Genomic DNA, 22,251 nt, shown 5'->3' on the forward strand with positions numbered 1-22,251 from the left:
TGCGGGGGTTTTAAGAGTCGCTGATTACAAATCTGATATCAGATTAGCAAAATTCAAGATGGTGGATCCTAGATAGCATCTATTATCTTCAACGTCTTAAATGAAAAATGAAATATGGCGCTTATTCTCCATCTCAGCGCGACCCAGAACTAACGACGTGAACGTGGGAAGAAACTGGTTGCTTTTTTGTTTTTTATTGTTTTTTATTCTTCTTCTATTGTATTTTTTTGTTTTTTTATGATTTCTCATTTTACACTCAAATGGAAAAAACCCAAAGAAAAGAAAAAGTTCTGTACGAGAATACCTCTAATTAAAAGTAGTCCAGAGTTAATTTTTGATTGTGGGTTTGTACTTGCCACCTAGTGGTGGAATATGGAATCATTCAGACATTTGCCTCGTGTAAGATTATATTATTCACGTACTCAGCGCACCATAAAACATGGTTACGTCAAATTTGATCATAACATTATTGGGATTTGGGGTTATTCAAAATTAAAAATTTTTTTTTGAAAAAACTGGCGTATCTAACAATTTTTAAAAAAAATATATAACAGTACTAAGCATAGTAACGATTCATGAAATTTTTATAGCTCTAGCTCCATCCGTCTACCAATAGCCTACTTTTTCCAAAGGAAATTAATTTTTTTTTTATAATTGACTGTTTATAAGAATCAAATAAAATAAGTCAGTTGGCCTAATTTTTCATAATGATTACATTATTTCACAACCTAAAAGTTCAAAAAATGCCTTAGTACAGGTTAAAGCCACTAAACATCGAAGAAATAGAAAAAAAAAACGAAAATAAAATAGGTGGAAAGTATACTTCCCATTGCGCCTCAAGGGGTTAAATCGAGGAATGTTAAATATCTTCACTTCCAGAAGATCATGTCATAGGAAAATTATGAGAATGAAGGGTACACTCTTCTGGTAGTAAGATGAAAGCTGGATTCTAATTAGAATGAAACTCCTTAAACAAATGGACCGATGGAGGATACACCCTCTTGTCTGGAGACTCCTCTACTCAATGTTTACTTATTCGGTAGTTGCGTGATAAAATTTGAGACACTCCTTTACGGCAGCACTACCTTTTTTATAAGTTACACCATTTCACGCTCAACACCTTGCTGTATTTGATTACACAACTGAACCCTGAACTTCTCTTGTACACCGGTACCGAACAAACTCTTATGAGATATCACAATCCATCGAATTACGAAATTCAAAAAAATTCACAATGTATAGTAGGTTGAAAAACTCACATTTTCCATTTCATCCGATTTATATAAATTTGCTACCTCTCCCGTACTCAACATGTTGTTAATGATGTCGAGAAATTGTTCTTCGGACACCTGGGTATCATTGAAAAGAAAGCTGGTGGATTTATTCTCAACGCCCACTAGAGCGTACAAGGTCTTCAAATCTTCTCGAAACTCTCCAACTCTATAATTTTTTGTAATTTCCACTTGAAAAGTGGTCAGTTCACTCATATATGCCGCAACACGAGCCAAAGATTGTCTTCCACTTCCACCAATACCAACAAGAAGCATATTTCCACGAGGCTGTTGAACAACGATGTTGAAATATGTAATTTGATAAATAGGGATCATTTACATGTTACATGTATGATCTATCCGTAAGCTTGAATTGGGTGTGAAGAAAAATTTAATTATTCTAACACTAACCTGAGATATTACACGAACGATCCGACAAATGTGCTCTATGGCGTCACGAAATAATACCAAATCCAGACGAACTATTCCAGGTGAAGCATTATATTCGTCCATTTGGTTCTCTATATGAGTTCGCACGGCGCCCAAATCTGACAAGTCTTCATAGATATCCCACGCATTCATAAATCCTCCTGTATTGTAAATGCATATTTAGTAGGAGCAATTGAATAAATGGATATTTTCAAGCGCATTGGACTTGAATGGAGCAGAAATTGAGCAAGAATACCGGAAAATTAATGGTTCTAAATATTTAAACATACATCCTGTTCGTTCTCTTTAAAAACCGTGACATGTGGAAAGAAATCACATGACACGAGAAAAAATAGCAGAGCTGATAACATTCGTTATGAAAACGATAGCCCACCAACAGAGGTGAGGTGGCACATCTCTTAAGTTGATGATATTCAAAATAAAAGTTACCCGTAATTCATTTTATTCGAAGTTGACATAAAAGATGGCGTTTCGATTTTTGCTGTATCCGAATATGAACACCATTTCTGTTTTTGTTTGCATGGCAGAGACTAGCTTAGAAGTAAGGTAGCTTGAAAACTTGTACAGACGGGTTATAGTTCTTCGCATAGGGACCTTCCGGATTATCATTGAAAACTTAATAACAGATATATACCGCATCTTTTAGTATATGCGCACCCCAAGGATGCCAAATTAAAGGCAATTCAGGGTAAAAGCCCTTTCTGAGTAGCTCCGAGTTGCGCTGGGGCGACATCAATTGCACGTTAACAGAAAACCAGCGAAGTTGCTCAAAGTGCAGTTGTACTCTGAATTGACCATAATTCGGGGTCCTTGGAGTGCGCCTCTTTCAAAAGAACCAGTATGTAACATTAGTATGATTTATGCGTCTTGTTTGGTCTGCATTTCTTACGCAAGGCAATCATTCTTCTGACGATACGAGAAAAAGAGCATTAGAGTACGTAAAAGTTTATTTTTACGTCCTCGTACCTGAGAGTGCGCATTTCATACTCCACTACAAAAAAAAAACCTTGTGAATCATACTGTTGTTACATGAAGTATCTTACGCTCTATGTCGGCAAAGTCTTTATTGCCACACGTATTTGCAATATAAGTCTTGGGCGAGTGCAAACTTACGCGCGACGTGAGAAGACCTATTTTGGCTCCTTGATGCACAATCTACCATTTTCAGTGGATGAACAGATACATAGAACTCCACAGAGTATGCTGCGATTCTTGTTGAATTTACTATAGCCTTAAAATCTTTATGTAATGCGAGTATTGTTTACACCGTGTTATTTGCATGCATTCCGTACTAGAAGTGATAATGTCAGCGACAGTAAAAAAAAGAACAGTTCGAACTTCTAGTTCTAAGAAGTACATTTTTTCCATTTTAATATGGTGTTCGGTTGTAGCAGTGCGAAAAGAATTAGTTGGAGGAAGAGTTAGAATGAATCGTCTGAAAATCGAAGATCAGGATTTATTTATCATTGAGGAGAAGAGCTTTAGTATAGAATAAGATGCTTTATGGCCAAAACTTTTCAAAAGTTCGACGGGTTTTTTCAACCATAAAAGAACTGGCATGCAAATACGAGTACTCGCGTCGTAGCTTACCTGGTCACTGTATCGTGATAGAAAAAAATTGTGAAACATATTGTTGTTACACAAATTATTGTATGCAATATGAAATTAAAGTCTTTTCACCTCGCGTATTTGACATTGCCCTCCTTGGCACACACACGCCCTTGCCTACAACTTGTATTACAAACTTACGCCAGGCTTGGAAAGACCCACTTTGCCCCCTCGATGCACAATTCACTATCATTTCAATCGTTAGGAAGATCTTTTAACTTGTAATCGTCTTTCGTCTTTGACTGTTCGTGTTTAATCTCGTCTTTTGTCTTAGCGTTCCCGTCTTCAACTAACAGCCTTTGCTAAAGCGATGAACATTTTTACGCATCCCACGATTTTTTTTATTTCATCGTTAAAAGCAACATTACAAGTTACCTAACGCTCGAAGATTCAAAACGCACTTGACCATTCTCAGACATGCGCAGTTCTCGCATAACCGCAGCGCGCAACAATGTATTTTTTGAACCAAAGTTCTGATAATTGACAGTTGGGATCATGCAGGTTCTACTGTATGAAAATGATAAAATATTCCTCGTATCAGTTCTTTCAGATATCTGATTTTTCAGGCGAAAACTAGAGCATACGATAGATCGTATAGGTGAAATAAGTATATGAAATGCATTTCAGAAGCCTTAGGTCATTTTTCGCAACTCTATGAGGTTGCATATCTATTCTATACCACCCTCACTCCCTCCGCTTCCCCTTTCACCAAAAAACCTGTTGTTGTTCCGAATCACTCATTTTCAAGAAATTCATATATGAATGTGTATTCTTATATACAGCTATATTTCGTACTTGTATAGGTCCACCGCACGCGTTAAGTATCATGTATACAAAACGTCATTTTCATTCTCTGCTGTTTCCCGTAAATGTTAAAGATATATGTATGGGATAGTCCATACCATTTCAACCTGGGTCTCGTGACCTCTCGGATTGGGTCTGAGATTTTTATATAATTGTTCTCACTTTGAAAGGCACTCGATTTTCATTTTACAGTTTTTTCACGCGATTTCAATTTTCTACAATTTTTTTAAACGATTTTATTCATCAACACAATTTAAAAATCTGAAAAAATTCTGAAAAATCAACTGGCAGAAATAAAATTTTTAAGCTCCGAGCCGGAATGAGAAGATTTTTCATTCTTACTAAGTTTTTCCCGAAAAAAAGACATTGAAAAAATCAGAAGCAGGATTCTTTTCGCTGTGTGTGGTTGCTGAAACATTTTCATGTCAAACCAGATTTTTGAAAAAAATTTCAGATCTCTCGAAAGCATTTTATTATTTGCAATTTTTAATACAAGCAAACTAAAAAGAAAAAATCTTTTGCAAAAAATCTGAATAAATTTTCAAAAAACCGGAATGACGTATGAAAATGTTTCAGCAACCATGCATAATAAAATGACGCCCGCTTCTGATTCTTTTCAAGTTTTCTTACGGAAAAAGTTTGAGAACAGTAAAAAGGAAAAATTTTCCCACTCCGGTGTTACGTTTTGCGGGAAACGTTGCGAGAAATCTTTTATTTACTGATTTTCGACATTAGCTTGATTCACAAGCCTTGTGGCGTTTCAGTTGACGAACTTTGATGATCTGTTCGTATTGATTTCTCGTTCAGCCTGCCTTGATCTGGAATTATGCTGTGGGTCGTGCCAACTATCACTATGCGTGAGCCGTTTTATAATTTAGAATGATCTGAACTGTCCTTGATCTTGTAGTGGTCTTAATAGTTCAAAGTCTGATCTAGTTCTGTATTGCCTGAAGTCTAATTTGTTTTGCGTTTAATTTAGTTCTGTTCTTTCTGACGTCCAAGGTGATTCTCTATTGTATTAGTCTGGTTCGAAAAGGATGTTCAATAGTGGGAGTTTTGGAAAAAAAAGTCTCCGGATTGGTCTTTAGCTACGTCAGTGCGTTCAGTTAGTGAGGTTTGCGAACCTGACTTCTGTAAATTTTGATTGTAGACCATATAGTCTGTGAAGATATCAAGCTAAGAAATGAAAATTATGTACTTACTGCATATCTTTACACGAATGTAAGCTTGTTGCGACATAACGGATGGTATGCTGTATGCAGTGTAACGTGGCATTTCGGTTATGCATGCCCGTTATAAGGTGCTCCCTGAACCTTGGGCGGAACCCAGAGATAAAAGCTTCAGGGATCGGGTCGCGAAATAATAATAGAAGAGCACCAGAACTAGAGTCACGCATCCGAGCTTCGACAGGGACGCAATAGCGAATCACGATTAAGATATTGCAGAATTTTTTTTTTTTGAGTACACCGGCCCCTGGTTAGCGACCAACTCCGGCACCGAGGATATTTCGAGGCGAGGCGAAACAGCGACGATCTTGCAGGAAAGATGCCGAGGCTGCGGAGGGGGAGCCAACGCAGATCCCTGCAGCGCGGGAATCCAAGGCGGACGCGATTCCCGCTGGTGGCCAGCGCGCCGCAGCTTCCCCGCTCACCCTTCCTACACCTGACCAAGGCAACCCCGAGAGACCGGCTAGCGACGAAGGAGCACCACCCCGCTCAGCTCAGGGACACCATAAAGCTGCGCGGACGACGACATCGCGATCTAGCCCTAAGTTCTGCGCCGCGAAGCGACGACAGGTGCGCGCCAAGTTGCGCAATCTCCGAAATCGAAATCGAACGGATCGGTTGTTGCGCATTCTTAGGGTTATGACGTAACGAAGGGAATAGCGTGACGAGATCGGCGTCACGGCCGATCGGCCATCCGAAAGACACTCTAGTTCTGGCGACTAACGGAAGCAGTTGTACTCTTTGTCGAGTCGAATTGAGTTTCGTTCAGTGTCGTTTCTAAACTTTGTGGTTGCGAAAAATAATGGCTGTCCACCGTCACGAGGGAGTAGGCGATTTCATGAGGTTGATGTGGAGCGGTAAGCGCTGTTAATATTCTCGCGAAAGAATTTCGAGAGTCATTAAATAACGACTTTCCGAGGAACGGATAGCCATCAAGAACTAACGTTACCGAAAGTACTCGAAATTCTTCAGCCGGTACCTCTGCTTGGTAACCGTAGCCTGAGTTGCGCATAATAGCGTAAAGCCAATTTTGAGCGACCGAGAAGGTCGAATAGAGTCACGGATTGAGTCGAGACACTCTCGTTGCAAATTGTGTGTAACCAAATTCCGTTAACAGGGTCAGGTCGAGTCAGTTAACCTCAAGTGTCACCTCTCGAGTAGGTCGCGGACCGTCAAAGGGGGAGTGTTCAAACTCGCGAACCGCATACAGACCTCACGGAGTAGGTTGAGCTCGGATGCGCGATAATAAGTCTTAGATAAGCCCGAGGAAGAACACATTAGTTAAAATAATAATTAGGATTGTAAATAACGTGGCCCGCGCGACCAGAGCGAGTTTCCTTTTGTTTCTTGCCCTTGAGGCTAATATTCACGGTGAGGATTAGCGCGATACCGTAGAGGACGATCGCGGTCGGCGCGGCGGGTAAAATTTTGTTTTCGAATTTTAAGTTATTGTTTATTGTTAAGGCAGCGACTAGCACACGTAGGCATTACAAGTCGTCTGGACTTAGTCATTTTTTTTTTCTTTTCTGTTATATTATTTTTCTTGTTAAATCTAAGTATTTGAGTATGTTTCGTGGGGTGCGTCCTCTTTAACAAAAAAGAGGCCGCGTATTTTTTTAATTTGGTCACGATTTCCAACTCTAGAAATCAAGGATCTAGGGGATAGGAATAAAAGAAATAAACACGTATTTTGAGCCATCAGTTCTATGTTTTATTATGGCTCAGAGAGAAAAATCTTTGAGGTATGAACCTCAAAGAAAAAACCCCTCGCAAATGTTAAATTTACAATGTGTATAGGATATTTATCATGTCAAATATATTTCGCACAATGAATTATTTCAGAGGTGAAATCTACGATTAGGAGACATTATATGTATATATATATATAGTGACGGGACGCCTCGTCGGCGTACCGGCACCTGACGGTCAACCCGAGCTCCCAGTATTATGCTTACCGGTGACAAGCCCAAAACTTGCGACACGCTCGGTAACCCCACCACGTACCAATAAACCAACCAAATCACGCGATTTACCGTGCTCCCTCTTCAAGGGGCACGGCCAATCACTATTCCCAAAATCCACGAAACTGGACGACTAGCAGGTATAAAGAGTCGAGCACAAACGTGGCTCGACATCTATTCATCATCTATCGTATAACATACGCAGAGTAGACCAGTTATTCGTCCGACTCAGGACTCATCCGCACATTTGCTCGGCGGAGCACGACACCTCAACGAGGAACCAGCAGTTGACTCAACTCACGATCACGAGACGTGGACTCGTCACTGCAAGAATCTTCGAACACCACTCTCAATCGAAGGAGGGTATTCAACGTATTTAACGAATTTCGTCTCTTTTCAATAAAAGTCCTCAGGTATTAGGGAGCCGTATCTGAACTAAGCTCAGCATTGCGACTGACGTCAAAACTCAGATACGGTGAGCGTCGTAGAATCCTCTGACCCATACGTAGGGCCCCTGAACCTATAAAGAGCCTCCTGCATTGCGACAGGATGTCTTGATATGGGCGACGGTATATTTGCGTAGAATTCCCGTCCTTCTGACAACCGCGCTATCACATAAACAATATTCTGTCTTGCCATCTGCAAAACAAATCATTGTCAATACCGAGTAATAACTCAACAATGACGATTTTCTGTTGTCAAACACCGTCCTTCTGACCAACACGCTATTACATAAACAATATTCTATCTTGCCCTCTGCAAAACAAATCATTGTCAATACCGAATAATAACTCAACAATAACGATTTTCTATCGTCAAACACCGTCCTTCTGACCAACACGCTATCAAATAAATAATATTCTGTCTTGCCATACGCAGAACACATCATTATCAATACCAAATAATAAATCGTCAACGATGATTTTCTATCGTCAAACACCGTCCTTCTGACCACCATGCTATCACGTCAATAATATTCTGTCTTGCCGTTTGCGAAACGAATCATTATCAAACCAAATAAGAGAAACCAATTCCTTCTTACCTTTCAACAATATTTCTTAACATTATAAGAAAAGTAAATTCACGACATTCTTTCCTGTCATAAATCCCACTTCTTGGGGACATAACATAATCATTAGTCAAAGATTTCCTCTTGAAAAACAAATTTCTCGCCTCACGAGTAAATCGCTCATTGCGATTATTCCGTGTCTTGCTTCACAAGCACAGAACAAGTTTGACCCTCAACTGCTCACACGGCCTGTGATGATGGGTTTATTCCACTCGTGCCATTGCACATGAGAGTGATGAAACAACTTCTGAGGCTATCTCGAAAATCAATTTAAAACAGTCAAACTCTAGTAACCTCTTCCAGGAGCTCATCAAAGAATTAACAAATAACTACTTTCCACCTTCCTTCCGAGTCCAGAGATCGAATCCTGCCGTTTCACTTACGAGACAGGAAATTCTTAAAACTAATACGATATTCGAGTGTGTGCGAAACCACCGCGTTACTTTTCATATTACGTATGAAACTCTCGCGATATTCGGCGGATAAATAGACTCGAATCGTTTCAATATATATGTGGTTGTATTGGTTGCTGGTTTCGTTTGAAACATCTGATTTGAATCTCTATATTTATATATAGTTGCGCTGGGTGTCTTGACTGTTTCGTGCAGTATAATCGTGGTAAATGAAGTCGCTGGCGACTCCGTATAAGCATTGCGCTTGTGCTCAGGTATCACCGCTTAATTCGATGTACCGGAAAGATTACCTTGTGTGAATCCAAGTATGTACAAGCAATCCGTAAATTCCTTGCGTCAAGCATTGCGCTTGCTCATTGGTGCAACCGGGCTGCGCCGGTGTGCCTGGCGGGACGTACCGCGCTTGTTGTTAGTGTACTTACGAGGTTATTCCGGCTCCCCAGCATGCAACAATCAGGAAGAATTTGAAGATACAAGATATCACAAGATCCGAGTACCGATCGAATTGCAGTGAGACCCCTTAGATTTATCCATCTCTCCGGAAACGCACAGAGAAAAGAAATCCAAAAAGAATGAACGACTGACGCCGAGTCACCCGACTACCTGACTGACGCGGCCTGGCCGGCGCTATTCCCGCCTTCTTCATGCTCGTCTAAACACATGCAAAGACAAAATAGAGATAATCGGCCGCACGACGCATGTGTTCGTATACACGCGCGAGCGACCGTTCGCGCCTGGGCACCTCTGACTATTCGTTCGACCAAACAGAGTATGAATCGCGAATAGCGAATTATGAATTATTATTTCTATTGTTTTGCGTTTTAAGTCACAAAGAGCGACGATTGAATTATTGTTTTTTCTTTTCTTTTGTAATATCGTTGGCTGAAAATATATTCTTTGGATTCTATAATGGCTCGGTGAAATAGCGTGTTGGTGTTGCGTATCTCGTGCTTTCTCTCTCTATCCAAAAATTACCCCTCCCCTTTCCGCGGTACTGAGCTACCGAGCATATTGTCGCGGCATAGCGCATCAACGATTTCGAGGCGTGTTAATGACGCCAGGCGCCCAACAAAAATTCGCGATATTGTTTTTAGATCCAGGGGACATCGTGGACGCCAACTGATTGTGCACGTGGTAAGTCCACGTCATAGCAGATAGTCGGTGCAAGACCACTGCGGTACTAACTGAATCTTGATCTACATGGATCTTAAATCTATGGTATAAGCATGTTAAGCTCTCCTATAATAATTGTACGTCGGTAAGTTATCGTGCAGAAAGGGTATCACCATAATTGTCAGCTAGGACGTAAAAACGGCTATAAGCTGAAAAATTTTGATACCTGACACACGATTCTTCGGATTTTTTTCAGATTTCGAAATTGCGTCAATCAGTCGAGTTGTTTTGAAAAATTTTTTAGAATTGCAATCGTGTTCCCAGAAATTTGAACAAACCCGAGGACCCTTCAAAGTGAAAACAATCATATAAAAATCGTGGGCCCAATCCAAGAGATCAAGGGTAAACCCAGATTGAAATGGTATGGGCTGCCCCAAATACACTACGGTTCATGATTGCAATATAAGTTTCAGGAGACATAACTCTATGAAACAAAAATTTTCGTTAATGTGTTCATTTTTCCACTCACCGAATACGGGGCTTCGTTTATCGTTGCACAAATTACCAAATGTCATCTCGAAACGTTTTCCCAGCTGCTCATTAAGTTCATTTATGAACCACTCTCCGTCTCTGAAATTCATTGATTATGCAAATAATATTGTTCTCACACTTACTTTTCAAAAAACCTGAAGTATAGCAGAATCTAACCTTTCATCAATCAGTCGATCGTGAAATACTCTGAATGCCTCATGAATCCACAGTCGTAAGAATGTTTGCTTTGAATACTGGTAATCTTTGTGACTGCGCAGCAAGCCTTGGAAAATCTAATAACAAAGATACGGGGGACAATGTAAATTTTATTTATCAAAGGCAATCGTTGAAACTTTAAGCACATGTCATACGTTAAAATAAAGTACTGAGAGAAAGAAATTGTTAGATTTGTGATCATTTCCTTACTTCGTAAGCCTATGGCAAGGGTTCTAGGGGTACAAAAATTTGAAAACAATTCGGAATCTAGATTTTGAAAAGGTACATGATTCTAACAATCTTATTACCGGAAGCCTTCTTTGAAAAAACAACAGAATTAAAAAACTGTGATTCTTTCAATTTTAATTAAATCTATTCATTAAAAACTTCTATAATTTTTTTTTTTTTTCAATACTAATATTGCATTATTTGAGTTCTTATATGAAAGTGGTTATTCCACATTCTGAAATGTCCAACGTACTATTTATCATTTTTTGGTCATAATAGGACGGTTTAACATCGAAAAATTGCTGCCTTTCATGCGTGCATAAAGTAATGAATAGAAATGTAATCATGTATTATTTTTCTTTCTTTTCGTTACAGCCGATAATTCCACAAGTGACACGTAATTCGATTCAACTCTTTTAATGCCTAAATTGTTATGTAGTGATCGAATCTAGACTAGCACTAACCTCTTGTTGCGCCGAGTTCACAACAACAAAAAAAGCACCCCCAGAGTGCAAAACCTGCTAGTTATCTCGATAATCATTTTGCATGTAAGATAAAAATATTTAGGTGAGCACTCCATGTATGATTGCTCTCACTTGATAAGTAGACGTCATACTATCAATTAAATAAATGTATAGAAAAATCAATAGAAAAGTAGCAGAATCACTAAATTACTGGGGTATGTATGAATAGGCCACTAAGTGGATGCTGACTCACTAGAGAATGGACACGTATTCAAAAAACACATTAAGGGATACACGTTGCATGAATCATTGAAAGAATATAATGTGTTTACAATCAGAGCTTACATCATCGGCGAGAAGAAAAAGGTGTTGCGTCGGTTTCAACGTGAAAAAAGTGTTGCTTCGGTTTCGATTTGTAAAAGTTGATATTTCACGAGCAATTTCTTTTTTTAATCATTTTAAGTTTGCATTATACACAGCAAATGTGAATTATTAATTTAATTATGTTACGGGGTGGATCATGTAGACTTCGATGAGCTGCTACAGGAACCGACTCTACGCCCAGCCAAGGTGTTATTTGACTACTTTAGAATTCATTTACGTCGATTATGGACTTACGGGCTACTACTTTCGAATACAGGAAATGACAGAGGAAGGAGGGAATCAGTTTTAAGGGAGATGGACGATTTAAGTGGTAAAGGTGGTTTATTATTAATGTTCAAGTGATTGAATAATGACTATCATCAATGTAATGGAATCGGCTCGAGCAAAGAGCTTGGATTGACATGGAGAAATATAATTAGAAGTGACGCAGGCGAAAGTTCGGATGAAAGCATTTAGTCGAGAGAATGTAAAGACTAGCTACTTGCAGTTTAGAGACCAACCTGCTGACTAGGTGCGAGAACCAAGGTAGCTGGGTGAAGATAAGGGGAGAATGCAGAGTGTAAAATGACTGTAAGACAGCGGAAAAGGAATTTAAGGTGTGGAGGACGTAACAATTACATCAAAAAATTACTGTTAAAAAACTATACATTTTTAATTTATGTATTTATTTAATTGTTCTTCTTTGACTAATTTATATGGCAAAACCAACGAAATGTTCGTATATCACATACGATTTAGGATGTTGTGTCATGTGCGGAGTGGTCTCGCACGCGACTAACTTAACCCTCTACAATAACCGTAGAGGTTTGTATTTATTTTTACGTGGATAAGTGGTGATCTTCCTCTACAGAGCGATCCTGAGGAATAGGGTTGGAGGATTTAATATTTATGTTATTAGAAATGTTTATGATGGAACTAAATTTTAATGGAATTAAAATGAAGGAAAAGCAAGAGAAAATTCAAGACGAGGAAGCTTACAAAATGTTCTTAATCTAATTATTCTCACTCATTCAACTACTCACTTTTCGGTGGTTACAATCCGAATGGCTCACACTCTCACACGATACACTCAATAGCAACACTCACATACGCTTATCACTGCACGTCTCTAAAGGACTTCTTGGCTCGAGGTTCAAACTTTTAATCTAACTTCAAAAGACTCAGATCGCGACGCGAGAAGCCTTCCCAACCGCGTATAGAATTAGAGTATTACATTCTAATCGTCGGTGACGGAAAAAGGACTTATAAACTCTACACACGGTAGCTTTGAAGGAGCCGAGTTCTGTAGATGTGGTATTTAAGCTATCTCTAACGGGACTAACCTCGCTCGCTCGTAAGACACCGCTTAGAGCGTCGGACAACGAGCAAGGTTTTTGTTGATTTTGCAATTTAAGACTGAGGCTCGCCTCGCGATGCTCATCCCTCGAAGCGCGTGATCTCGCGCTAGCCTCATCCCGGTGTTGATTACACCCGGGATCCGGCGGGCGCGGGAACGGGACGTTGCAGCGGTCAACTGTGCCGCTGGGCTTTGGTCGTGCCTCGAACAGAATTATATTATGATTTTAATAGTGAAATTAAGATTATGCTTCCTCGTCTACTTTATATTATTTTAAGAGTAATGATATGAATGCATAATGATGTAATTATATACGTGTATATGCGGCGTTCGTGACAGTTGTAGCAAATTAGTCAACTTCATTTGTTATTATTATTATTTATATCGTTAGTTATCGTGACGCTTGATTTTCACTTCCCCTCGATCACTCGGAGTAGTGACCAGGAACTTACAGCGCGCACAATAATTTGGCGGCCCGCGGTGTAAGCTGGACAAAATTTTACCTTACAAAAGATATCGCGAGATTCTGTTAGGTGCCTGCCGTGGTCGGTAATATGCTCGGTAGCTCAATACCACGGAGAGGGGAGGGGTAATTTTGGAGAGAGAGAGAGAGAGATACTCGACAACAGCACGCTGTGTAACAAAAATAAAATAATATCAGTAAAAATTTCTGCTCTGCATGCACGATGTAAGGAGACTGTAGTGTGTAGATGTTATGTTTACCCTTTTCGAATACTTTGCTTCCGATGAGAAGCCCGTAAGATGGCAATACCGTCTAATAAGTGAGATGCGGGTGTGCAAATCATTAATCTACGAGAGAATTTTTGTTGAAAGATGTAATTTTGAAAAACTGGTGAATTTCAAAAATTAACGACGGAGCCGTGTTTGCAAACCCGCATCTCATTTATTAGACGGCATTGCCGTCTTACTGGCTTCTCATCGGAAGTAAAGGATTCAAAAAGGGTAAACATAACATCTACACACTACAGTCTCCTTACATCGTGCATGCAGAGAAGAAATTCTTACTCATATATAAATCGGGCACAGGAAAACAAATTTGAACTCACTGGTGATGAGAGAAATTAACGACAACAGAGTCAGGGCGGCTAGGTGGTCTAGTGGAGTAAGTCTCCGGTAAAGCATCTCTAGATACCAGGTTCGATTCCTGGCTCCGTCGTTAATTTTTCAAATTCACCAGTTTTTCAAATTTATATCTCCAACGATGAATTTTCTCGTAACTAATGATACTGCACATCCGCCTATCATTTATTAGACGGCTTTGACCGTCTTGCGTGCTTCCCATCAGAAGCGTAAGATTCCAACATGTAAACATTCATCTACATACATTCTTACATCAGGTGCTCCAGAGACGAAAACTTTCTATTCGTACTGCATTGTCTTGGGACCCGAATGAAACTTTGCATGCTTCCGACCTTTGATGACAACACAAATGAGAACAATCCAATATCTTCAGTTAAATGAATGATAACTTGATATAACATCAATTTTTGAGATTTCGTATGATGATTCTACAATACGGGTTCTCGTTTCCTGAATTTCAAGGGCTTCCGAATCAACTCAGAAGAAGAGTATTCAACCTTTGGATCAAGGGCTTTGCAGAAACTCCTTGGTATATTCTTTGGGCCAAATATAAGAATTAGAATGTGCAGTTCATCTGACCTCCCGTCGTCTATCAACTTAAATTCGAAGATTCGCGTAACAGAGCTCGCATAATATTGGCCATCTAAATAGCTCGTCCAAGCCCGGTGATTCGATCTTGAAACATTTTTGAGCAAGAAATTGATAACAGACACGTGGGGAAGAATTTTTCAAGTGCACCAGCCCCAAAAAACAAATCTATCTGATCGGGTTGAAAGGTGGGCCGATTGGTGTCATACTAATGGTAGTTCCTACACCGAAAATTGATTCGTTTTAACAAATATTGGCTGAGGTGAAGGGAGTACAAGTTTTGGATTTTGCAGCCAAGCCTTATTCTCAGACGCTTGTAACTTTTTTCCGGATACAAAAAATAAATTTCTGCTAAAATGTTTTCGATAGGTTTTTTTTCCAATTTTCAGTAAATCATAATTGTTTGGAAAGAAAAAGTTTTTTTGCCGTCCATTTTTCAAAATCAAAAGTTGATTTTATTTTTTTTTCAAAGTGGTATAATTTTTTTTTGTTCAAAATTTTGAGAGTAAGGTGAGCCCTTTCCTAAAGGCTCACCAATTTTCAGAGTGTCAAATTAAATGGAGCTCGAATAATTGACCAACCAGTAACCAAATGCTTCAACGCAGTAGAAGTAGAAGTAGAAGTCGCGAGGCCCTCCATCAGTGTGCTCAAACAGGCAAACTTCCTGAAACGTCCTTACGATGATTTCTCATCTCAAATAATATTATATGCTGTAATAGAAATTGTCACATGTTATATTTAGAGTGAAGTATAATTTCACTATGCATTTGTTATACAAAATGCAAAGGATAGTATTCATAATATTCAAATAGTATAAGTCAGCATATAATTTTATCGAAACTGTAACAATACTGTCTCAACACGCAAAAAAATAAGTAGTATGGCAATGGGGGTTCTACTTACAGATTCCTGTTACTGACACTTACGGACATTCTCCCCAGACTCAAATCCTTTACCGCGATGACGTCACAGTCTGCCGTACCGACTTAAGGTCAAAACCATGCAACCTTACCGACAGTTGTATCGGTCGACGGTAAGAATCGGCCTGCTTTACCAACAATTCTTATCGGTCAAAGGTCAAAATCGTGCTGTTTTACCGACAATCTGACCGACCGAAGGTCAAAGTCTTTATGTAGTGCTCGTCTGCCAACGGTAAAGGGTGCAGCGGGGGCGAGAACTTTTTCACAGTCCCGCATTCTCTTCTCACGATAGGACTGCTGATGTGTAACATTAACCACTCTAAATTCCTTTCCCACGGTAGGACTGCTGATGTGTAACATCGACCACCCCCACATTCTTTTCCCACGTGATCAACCACGCTACATTCCAAAATTAATGGTTCTGAAAATTGTTTTTCACTTACTCGGATGTCGGTTTGATATCAACCACGTGACATTTTTTTGGCTTGTGACTGTCGTGTGAACTCAACGATGAATTTTGAACGGGTTCAGTCAAGACCAAAGTGCAAGGTCGACCGATAGCCGCGGTACATTCAGAGCCAAGGATCTGCGGTGTTGGGTTACTATCGCACTGGGAATGCAGAATATAACTCGGTTTGAGTACAGCTCGGTCAAGGATGGAGAGCAAGGTTGAATCCTACATAAGCTTCGTATTGGAAAAAATTCTCTCTTAAGAGCTAAGGTAACGGTAAAGGTGTAAAATTATTTCATGAAAATTCTTTGAAAAACAGTTTTATTGAGTATAAGTTTCAGGGTACAGGTGACAATTACTTGACAACGATAGTACAATAATTCTATTTAACAGTATCATAAACAGGATGACATATTTGCCAGAAATGCGGGACCGTTCTTGTAGACGCTTCTGCGCAGTAACACAAATCGTACACCCTCGCCATCCGAACAGTATGATGATTTTGTAGCCAATTTTGAAGTATCAAAACGTTTTGTGCTGCACATATTACGTTAGGTATTGTATGCACGTCGCATCTTAGAGACACAGCTGAAGTTTTTTGTAAGGTTTGAGGCGACGGATAGTCAAAGTCCAGCATATCGATGATTTGAACTTTCGGGACAATTTCAAGCAACCAATCTCGTTTTTCTTCTCCTTTTACGTACACGGTTTCAGCTTTGCACAGCCTGTCTTCGATGGTCCACACAACTTCTTCAAACGGTATGGTTCCACAGCTCCAAGGTGATCTGTGAAAATCGCGTTCTAACCATGAATTTTGGCTTTTTTATTTGACGTCCAGTAAATCCCATTCGTGAGATGGCTTGAAGAGAAACATTGATGGAGATGCTTCCGAGTAGATTAAAATTATAGCCAATTCTTTTAATGCGAAGGTATTGTTGAAAGGTCTACGAAAGCCGTGTATGTCAACGATAAGCTCCATCTTTGAACTGTGCGAGATGGTGGAAATGGGTCAGCTTTCGTACCAACTTTTTCACCCCACCACTGAGCGGGTTGTATTCGACAATACGATCGCGAACAATCAAGCAGTACGCCGATGTTTCAGCGGGAAAGTTGGCTTTAGCTTCAAATTCAAGACGGATGTCGACAGGTCCGTACTTCAAAGATTCGTTTTGTTTCGAACAGTCGATAACGAATAAGGGGACGTCTCGAAGGAATTCACTCTTTGTCAGCAACGGCTCGGGGTTCTTGTCGTAGTAGGTAGCTTGGAAGTTTGCGTACATCTCGTACAGGAGCGCGTACAGATTACGACTCATGTTGAGGTTCAGGTTACCGTACGGATAGGATTAAGAGTTTAAAAATAGCTCGACGTCCGCGATATTGCAATGATCGAAATGACTTGCGTTCTTGCCGGTCTTGTTCTCTCGACTTGTTTGGAAACCCAAAATGACGTAACGAGGTTTTTCAAGCTAAGTGGAAGTTTTCACAGTCCAAACGTGTTTCGATGTTGTGGGAAGTAAGGGATATTCGTACAATTCCCAACTGCGGAAGCTCATCGAAATAGGCGGATCTTTCTGAATGAAATTCAGTAGGTCAACTTTTTTCTGATCCGCGAGTTTCAAATACGGTATTAGCCATTCCACTGCATTGATCGTGATTTTGAATTCCTCCTCTTGAGTCTGCACGATAGCGTTGACGTCAGTTTTTGATCTCGTCAAAATTAACTCATGTTCAGCGTTGACAACGATCTTGCGGTAGTCCTCAGCGAAACCCAATATCATTCTGAGCGGTATCAGTACGTCAAAATTACCCTCGGCATCGGTGAATTTTTTCTACTCTTCTACATCAAGCCATCCAGCATTCTCCATTAGTCAAGTCTGACCAGGGTGCAGGGAAGCGTAACCCTTCATGAGACTTGTCAAGTCAACGTTCTTGCTTCTATCAACCTCAACTGCGTTAATTTCGTAGCGAATTTCTTCAAACAGATGACAGATCGCGTTGTTTACGAGCTGTGTGTTCACAGTAGCTGTACCATCAAGTTTAAGGAGTCGTCCATGGATATGTACCGAACTTTTTCGGGTAATATGCATAAATCCTGATGCTGAACGGTGATTCGAATTTCATCGCTGTTGTCTGTTGTTGAAAGTTAACGAGGCGTAAGGTTTGTGAGCGTGAATCTTGTAATGCGCAACGGATTCGTCAAAGACGACTGGTGTTTGAATGTTTAAGATTTTTTCCCCCACGGTACGTAGCAGATGATAAAACAGCAAAATCGGATTTTTAGTTGTCGGAAATTCCTTTTCCAAAAGGCGACAGTTTTAGACCAAGAGCTATCAGGAACTCCACGTTGCGAGGTGTTTACGGTTCGAGAATCGATCGATGACTGACTTGATGGGGGCATGCCGACTTACTGATATACCTACTCTTTGACGGTACTTTCACGATCTTATATCCTGGTGGGACAGTCGGGAAAAACTCGTAAATTGTGTGTACTCTGTGTCCATTGACGTAGGCGCCCGTTGTAATGCTACTCTTGACTCGAAACGCGTTGACCTTGAGTAAAGTTACAGGCACGTCTGATTCGTGAGTTTCATCAACCTCCAATACACGTAGCGTGAATCCCAAAAGTTGAGCAATGGAATCATTCGGCTCAAAGTTAATCGTGTGGTTGCATGTGATTTCGCTGCGTGATGTGTTATTGTTGGGTTTGATGGCGAGCCTGATACCTGTATTTCTTAACACGTTTCGAAGATACTTCTCTATGTCCTCGATCTCGTAGCTGCCGGTAGGTATGGTGATCACTTTATCAGCTACGTAAATTTTATTGTGACCAACATCAACGTTGGGAATCAAAATAGAGGTTAACAATTCTACCAAGCCAAGAGCATAACTTCTATCACGAGTGAGTTCGATCGGTGGGAAATATTGTGCCTCGAGAATCGAAGAGGTTCCCGAAATAGTTGACGTTGACGAATCATCCATGACTCCGAGTGGTAGACTGACTTTAATGAATCACGTACCCTGTTTACATAGCTCACCACTTAGAAATTTCAGACACAAGTGTCCGCATTCAAATGTATTATAATCCTGGTGCCTTTCATGATTGTATTCAACACTACCAACGCTGAGGTATTTCATAAGGTCTGAGGGTTGTTGAAGGTTGCCGAAACTGTCAAAAAAATCGATATTATTGTCGCGTTTCTTGTATGCAACCCAGTGTGTTCCTGGACCGTCTTTGTCGTCAAGGTTAATTATAGCTGACTCGTTTTTTCGTGGACCATTTTCGGGCATTCCGTTTCGCATGAAAACACCGCGGAAATGCGGAATCTTGAAGATTTTTGCATATTTCAACAAGTCCCAATCAGTCAACGCTCGACGTGGTAGCATCGCATCTAGTTCTTTGAAAGATAGAGACCAAAACCAGTTTTGTACGGTTTCATATGAAGCCCTTCGCCCAACGCGATAGCTTTCATAGTTTTGTTGTGTCGTTTGCTCTCTCCCAGTTCTCGTCTAGCAGCACTTGCATCGTTTACAGCCTTTACCATACCTGCCGCACTACCGGCTAACGTACCTGTAGCATCAAGTCCAGCGAAAATAGGAATCAGAAACGGTAGAAAACCACCAACTTTTGAAGATACCGGTAGGACGCGAGGTGTTCGCACTTCACATTCACGACCCGCTTTCTTAACGGAGTTCTCAGCTCCCCTCAGCGCAGATTCGATAGCTACTTTTGCATCGTTGCTTGGAACCATAGAACATTTTGCAGCATTTATAATTTTTCTCAAGGTCACATTTTTTGATTTTCGAATTCCCATTCCGAGTTTCAATGTTACTTCCATTGTATTAGCTTTTGCCCAAGCGGCTGCCTTTTTACCCAAATTTGCGTCCTTTGCGAGAACCCGTTTCCGAACTTTCTCAGCCAACACCCTATCAGCCTTGTTTCTAACTTCAAGATTTTCACGATTCTGCGAGTAAGCAATGTCGTGGTCCTTGCAAGCTGCGTCGAGAAGATTGATTCCCGGATCACCCCGCACGAGTCGCTTTGTTAATTTTGTACTAGGCCCACAGTACTGATAACCAGATACATGCAATTCGACTGGAAGGCTGTTGATGATTTTATTCACCAGACCCTTGCCACGATGTCGCCGCCTGCTGCTTCGTTCACCTCTGTACGTGATCATGTTCGTATGTTGACTGAAGAAAAGTGCTTCAAAACGGGGTATTCATAGCAAATCCGATCAGTCATGTCCGAGATGCGGTTCGAGAAACAACCTACTGAGCTTTCCGTGATAAATTTTGACAGAATTTCGAAGCAAAATGTCAAAAGGCACAAACGGCACGGTGAATTACTCCCGAATAATGTACGAGCAATATTCTGTGGACCGTCGAATTGTGGTAAAACTAATGCGTTGCTCACACTCATAACCGATCCCAACGGACTCAGATTTGAAAACGTCTACATCTACTCGAAATCTCTCAACCAACCTAAATACCAATTGTTGAAGCAATTGTTCGACCATGTTGAGAATACGGAGTGTTTTGCGTTTAACGAGCGTGAGCAAGTGATTACACCGGGAGAAGCACGGCCAAACTCAATAATCATATTTGACGATGTAGCATGCGAGAAGCAGGACAATATTAGAGCCTACTTTCGCATGGGTAGACATCCCGACGTTGCTGCGATCCGTCGAAAACACAGATTGCCCAAGTCGGGCAAGGAATCTACGACTCAGAAATTGAGTGACGTCTTCGAACCAGTAGTGACTTCGTTGCAAGAACTGGTGAATGTCACAAAAGATACTAAACCAGTAAAACAAGAGGTGACAGAAATTAAAGAAGAAATGAAGCAGATGAAAAATGAAACGAAGAATGAAACTGTCTTGGAAATGGACAATTCCTTTGCTTCGGCAGGAGATGAAACAATCGTAGAAACACCGGTCGAGAAAATCGAGGATGAGTATTTTGCACTGATGAGAGATGCGAAGACAAACGGTTAATTGGACAACGCGTACGGTGTACGCAACATCTCAAACGGACTAATGATTGGTGATTCGTTGATGTCTTTTGAGAGTGACTACATTCGTATTGGCGATACGCTTTACCCGAAAACGGAGGGTTAGCTGGAACTTTTGTTTAAAAAGAAACCTGACGGTTCTACTGTGAGCGCCGGAGATCGGGAAAATTATAAAAACCTCATCCCCGCAACGGACGCGCATAAAAAGTATTACTCATCCAATGGGGCTGTTCGAAACGATAACAGTTACAAGTTCGAAAATGTCATTGCCGAATTGATGGATTATTCCCTATCACCTCGCCGAAAGGGTTAAGGTCTACTACCGCAAGCTATGATCACTCGACAAGGTGTTGAAACGGAATACGTTTTCTGGGATGATCCAAACGAGTTAGTGGAGCGTCTTCGTTTACTCCTGGCATCTCAGGCAGCGGGAAATCCGAGTCACAATAACAAAATGATCCCCATTATGGAAGAGCTACGCGAAGCAGGAATCATTTATTAAGCAGTTCCCATCGTTTTTGCATTCATTACCGAGATGAGCGTCGACGTGTTTGGACGGCATCTGGATAAAAACACGGCCGCGAGCACTTGCGGTCCTCCGGGTGTCGGATTTCAAATAACAGCGGACGGGCATCACGATATCCGGAACAAGAGACTGTGCAATGTCGCAGATTTCACAGAGCCGAACAATGCTGTAACTTTGAAAATCTTGAGTCAAAAATTCAACGTGCTGCAAAAACAAATCGACAACCTCGATCAAATGATCAAAGCTTTGGAGCTCATCACGGAGAAAGCCTTGGATACCTTTTACACAGACTTTAAAACAGACAGAGACCTGTAGATTCGAAACGCTGATAACATTTTCAATTGGATACCCGACAAAAAGCGTTGGAATATGAACGAGGGAAAGCAAGCACTGGTGACGGAACTGCATAAGCCTGCACGCCGGAATTACCCGCGTCGACGTCTAGACGTGCGCGGCATCGACGGGACCTGGCAGGCGGATCCTGTTGATATGACGTCATACGCTGGACAAAACAAAGGCTACAAGCACATGTTGACAGTCATTGATATTTTTTCAAAGCATGCGTGGGCTGTACTGATAA

General features: G+C 40.7%; 1 protein-coding gene across 1 annotated transcript in view; it reads right to left on the minus strand.

Moving 5' to 3' along the window:
• LOC107227614 (dynein axonemal heavy chain 2) overlaps nt 1-22,251 on the minus strand; it is a 732,784-nt gene that overhangs the window by 196,249 nt on the left and 514,284 nt on the right. The window contains exons 27-30 of the mRNA XM_046746102.1: nt 10,624-10,739; nt 10,445-10,545; nt 1,683-1,861; nt 1,260-1,559 (exon numbers count right to left, since the gene is read on the minus strand). Of these exons, the coding sequence (XP_046602058.1) occupies nt 1,260-1,559; nt 1,683-1,861; nt 10,445-10,545; nt 10,624-10,739 (696 nt within the window). The remainder of the gene's footprint in view (nt 1-1,259; nt 1,560-1,682; nt 1,862-10,444; nt 10,546-10,623; nt 10,740-22,251) is intronic.

This window comes from Neodiprion lecontei, chromosome 7 (genome assembly GCF_021901455.1).
Source record: "Neodiprion lecontei isolate iyNeoLeco1 chromosome 7, iyNeoLeco1.1, whole genome shotgun sequence".
Lineage (NCBI taxonomy): Eukaryota > Metazoa > Arthropoda > Insecta > Hymenoptera > Diprionidae > Neodiprion > Neodiprion lecontei.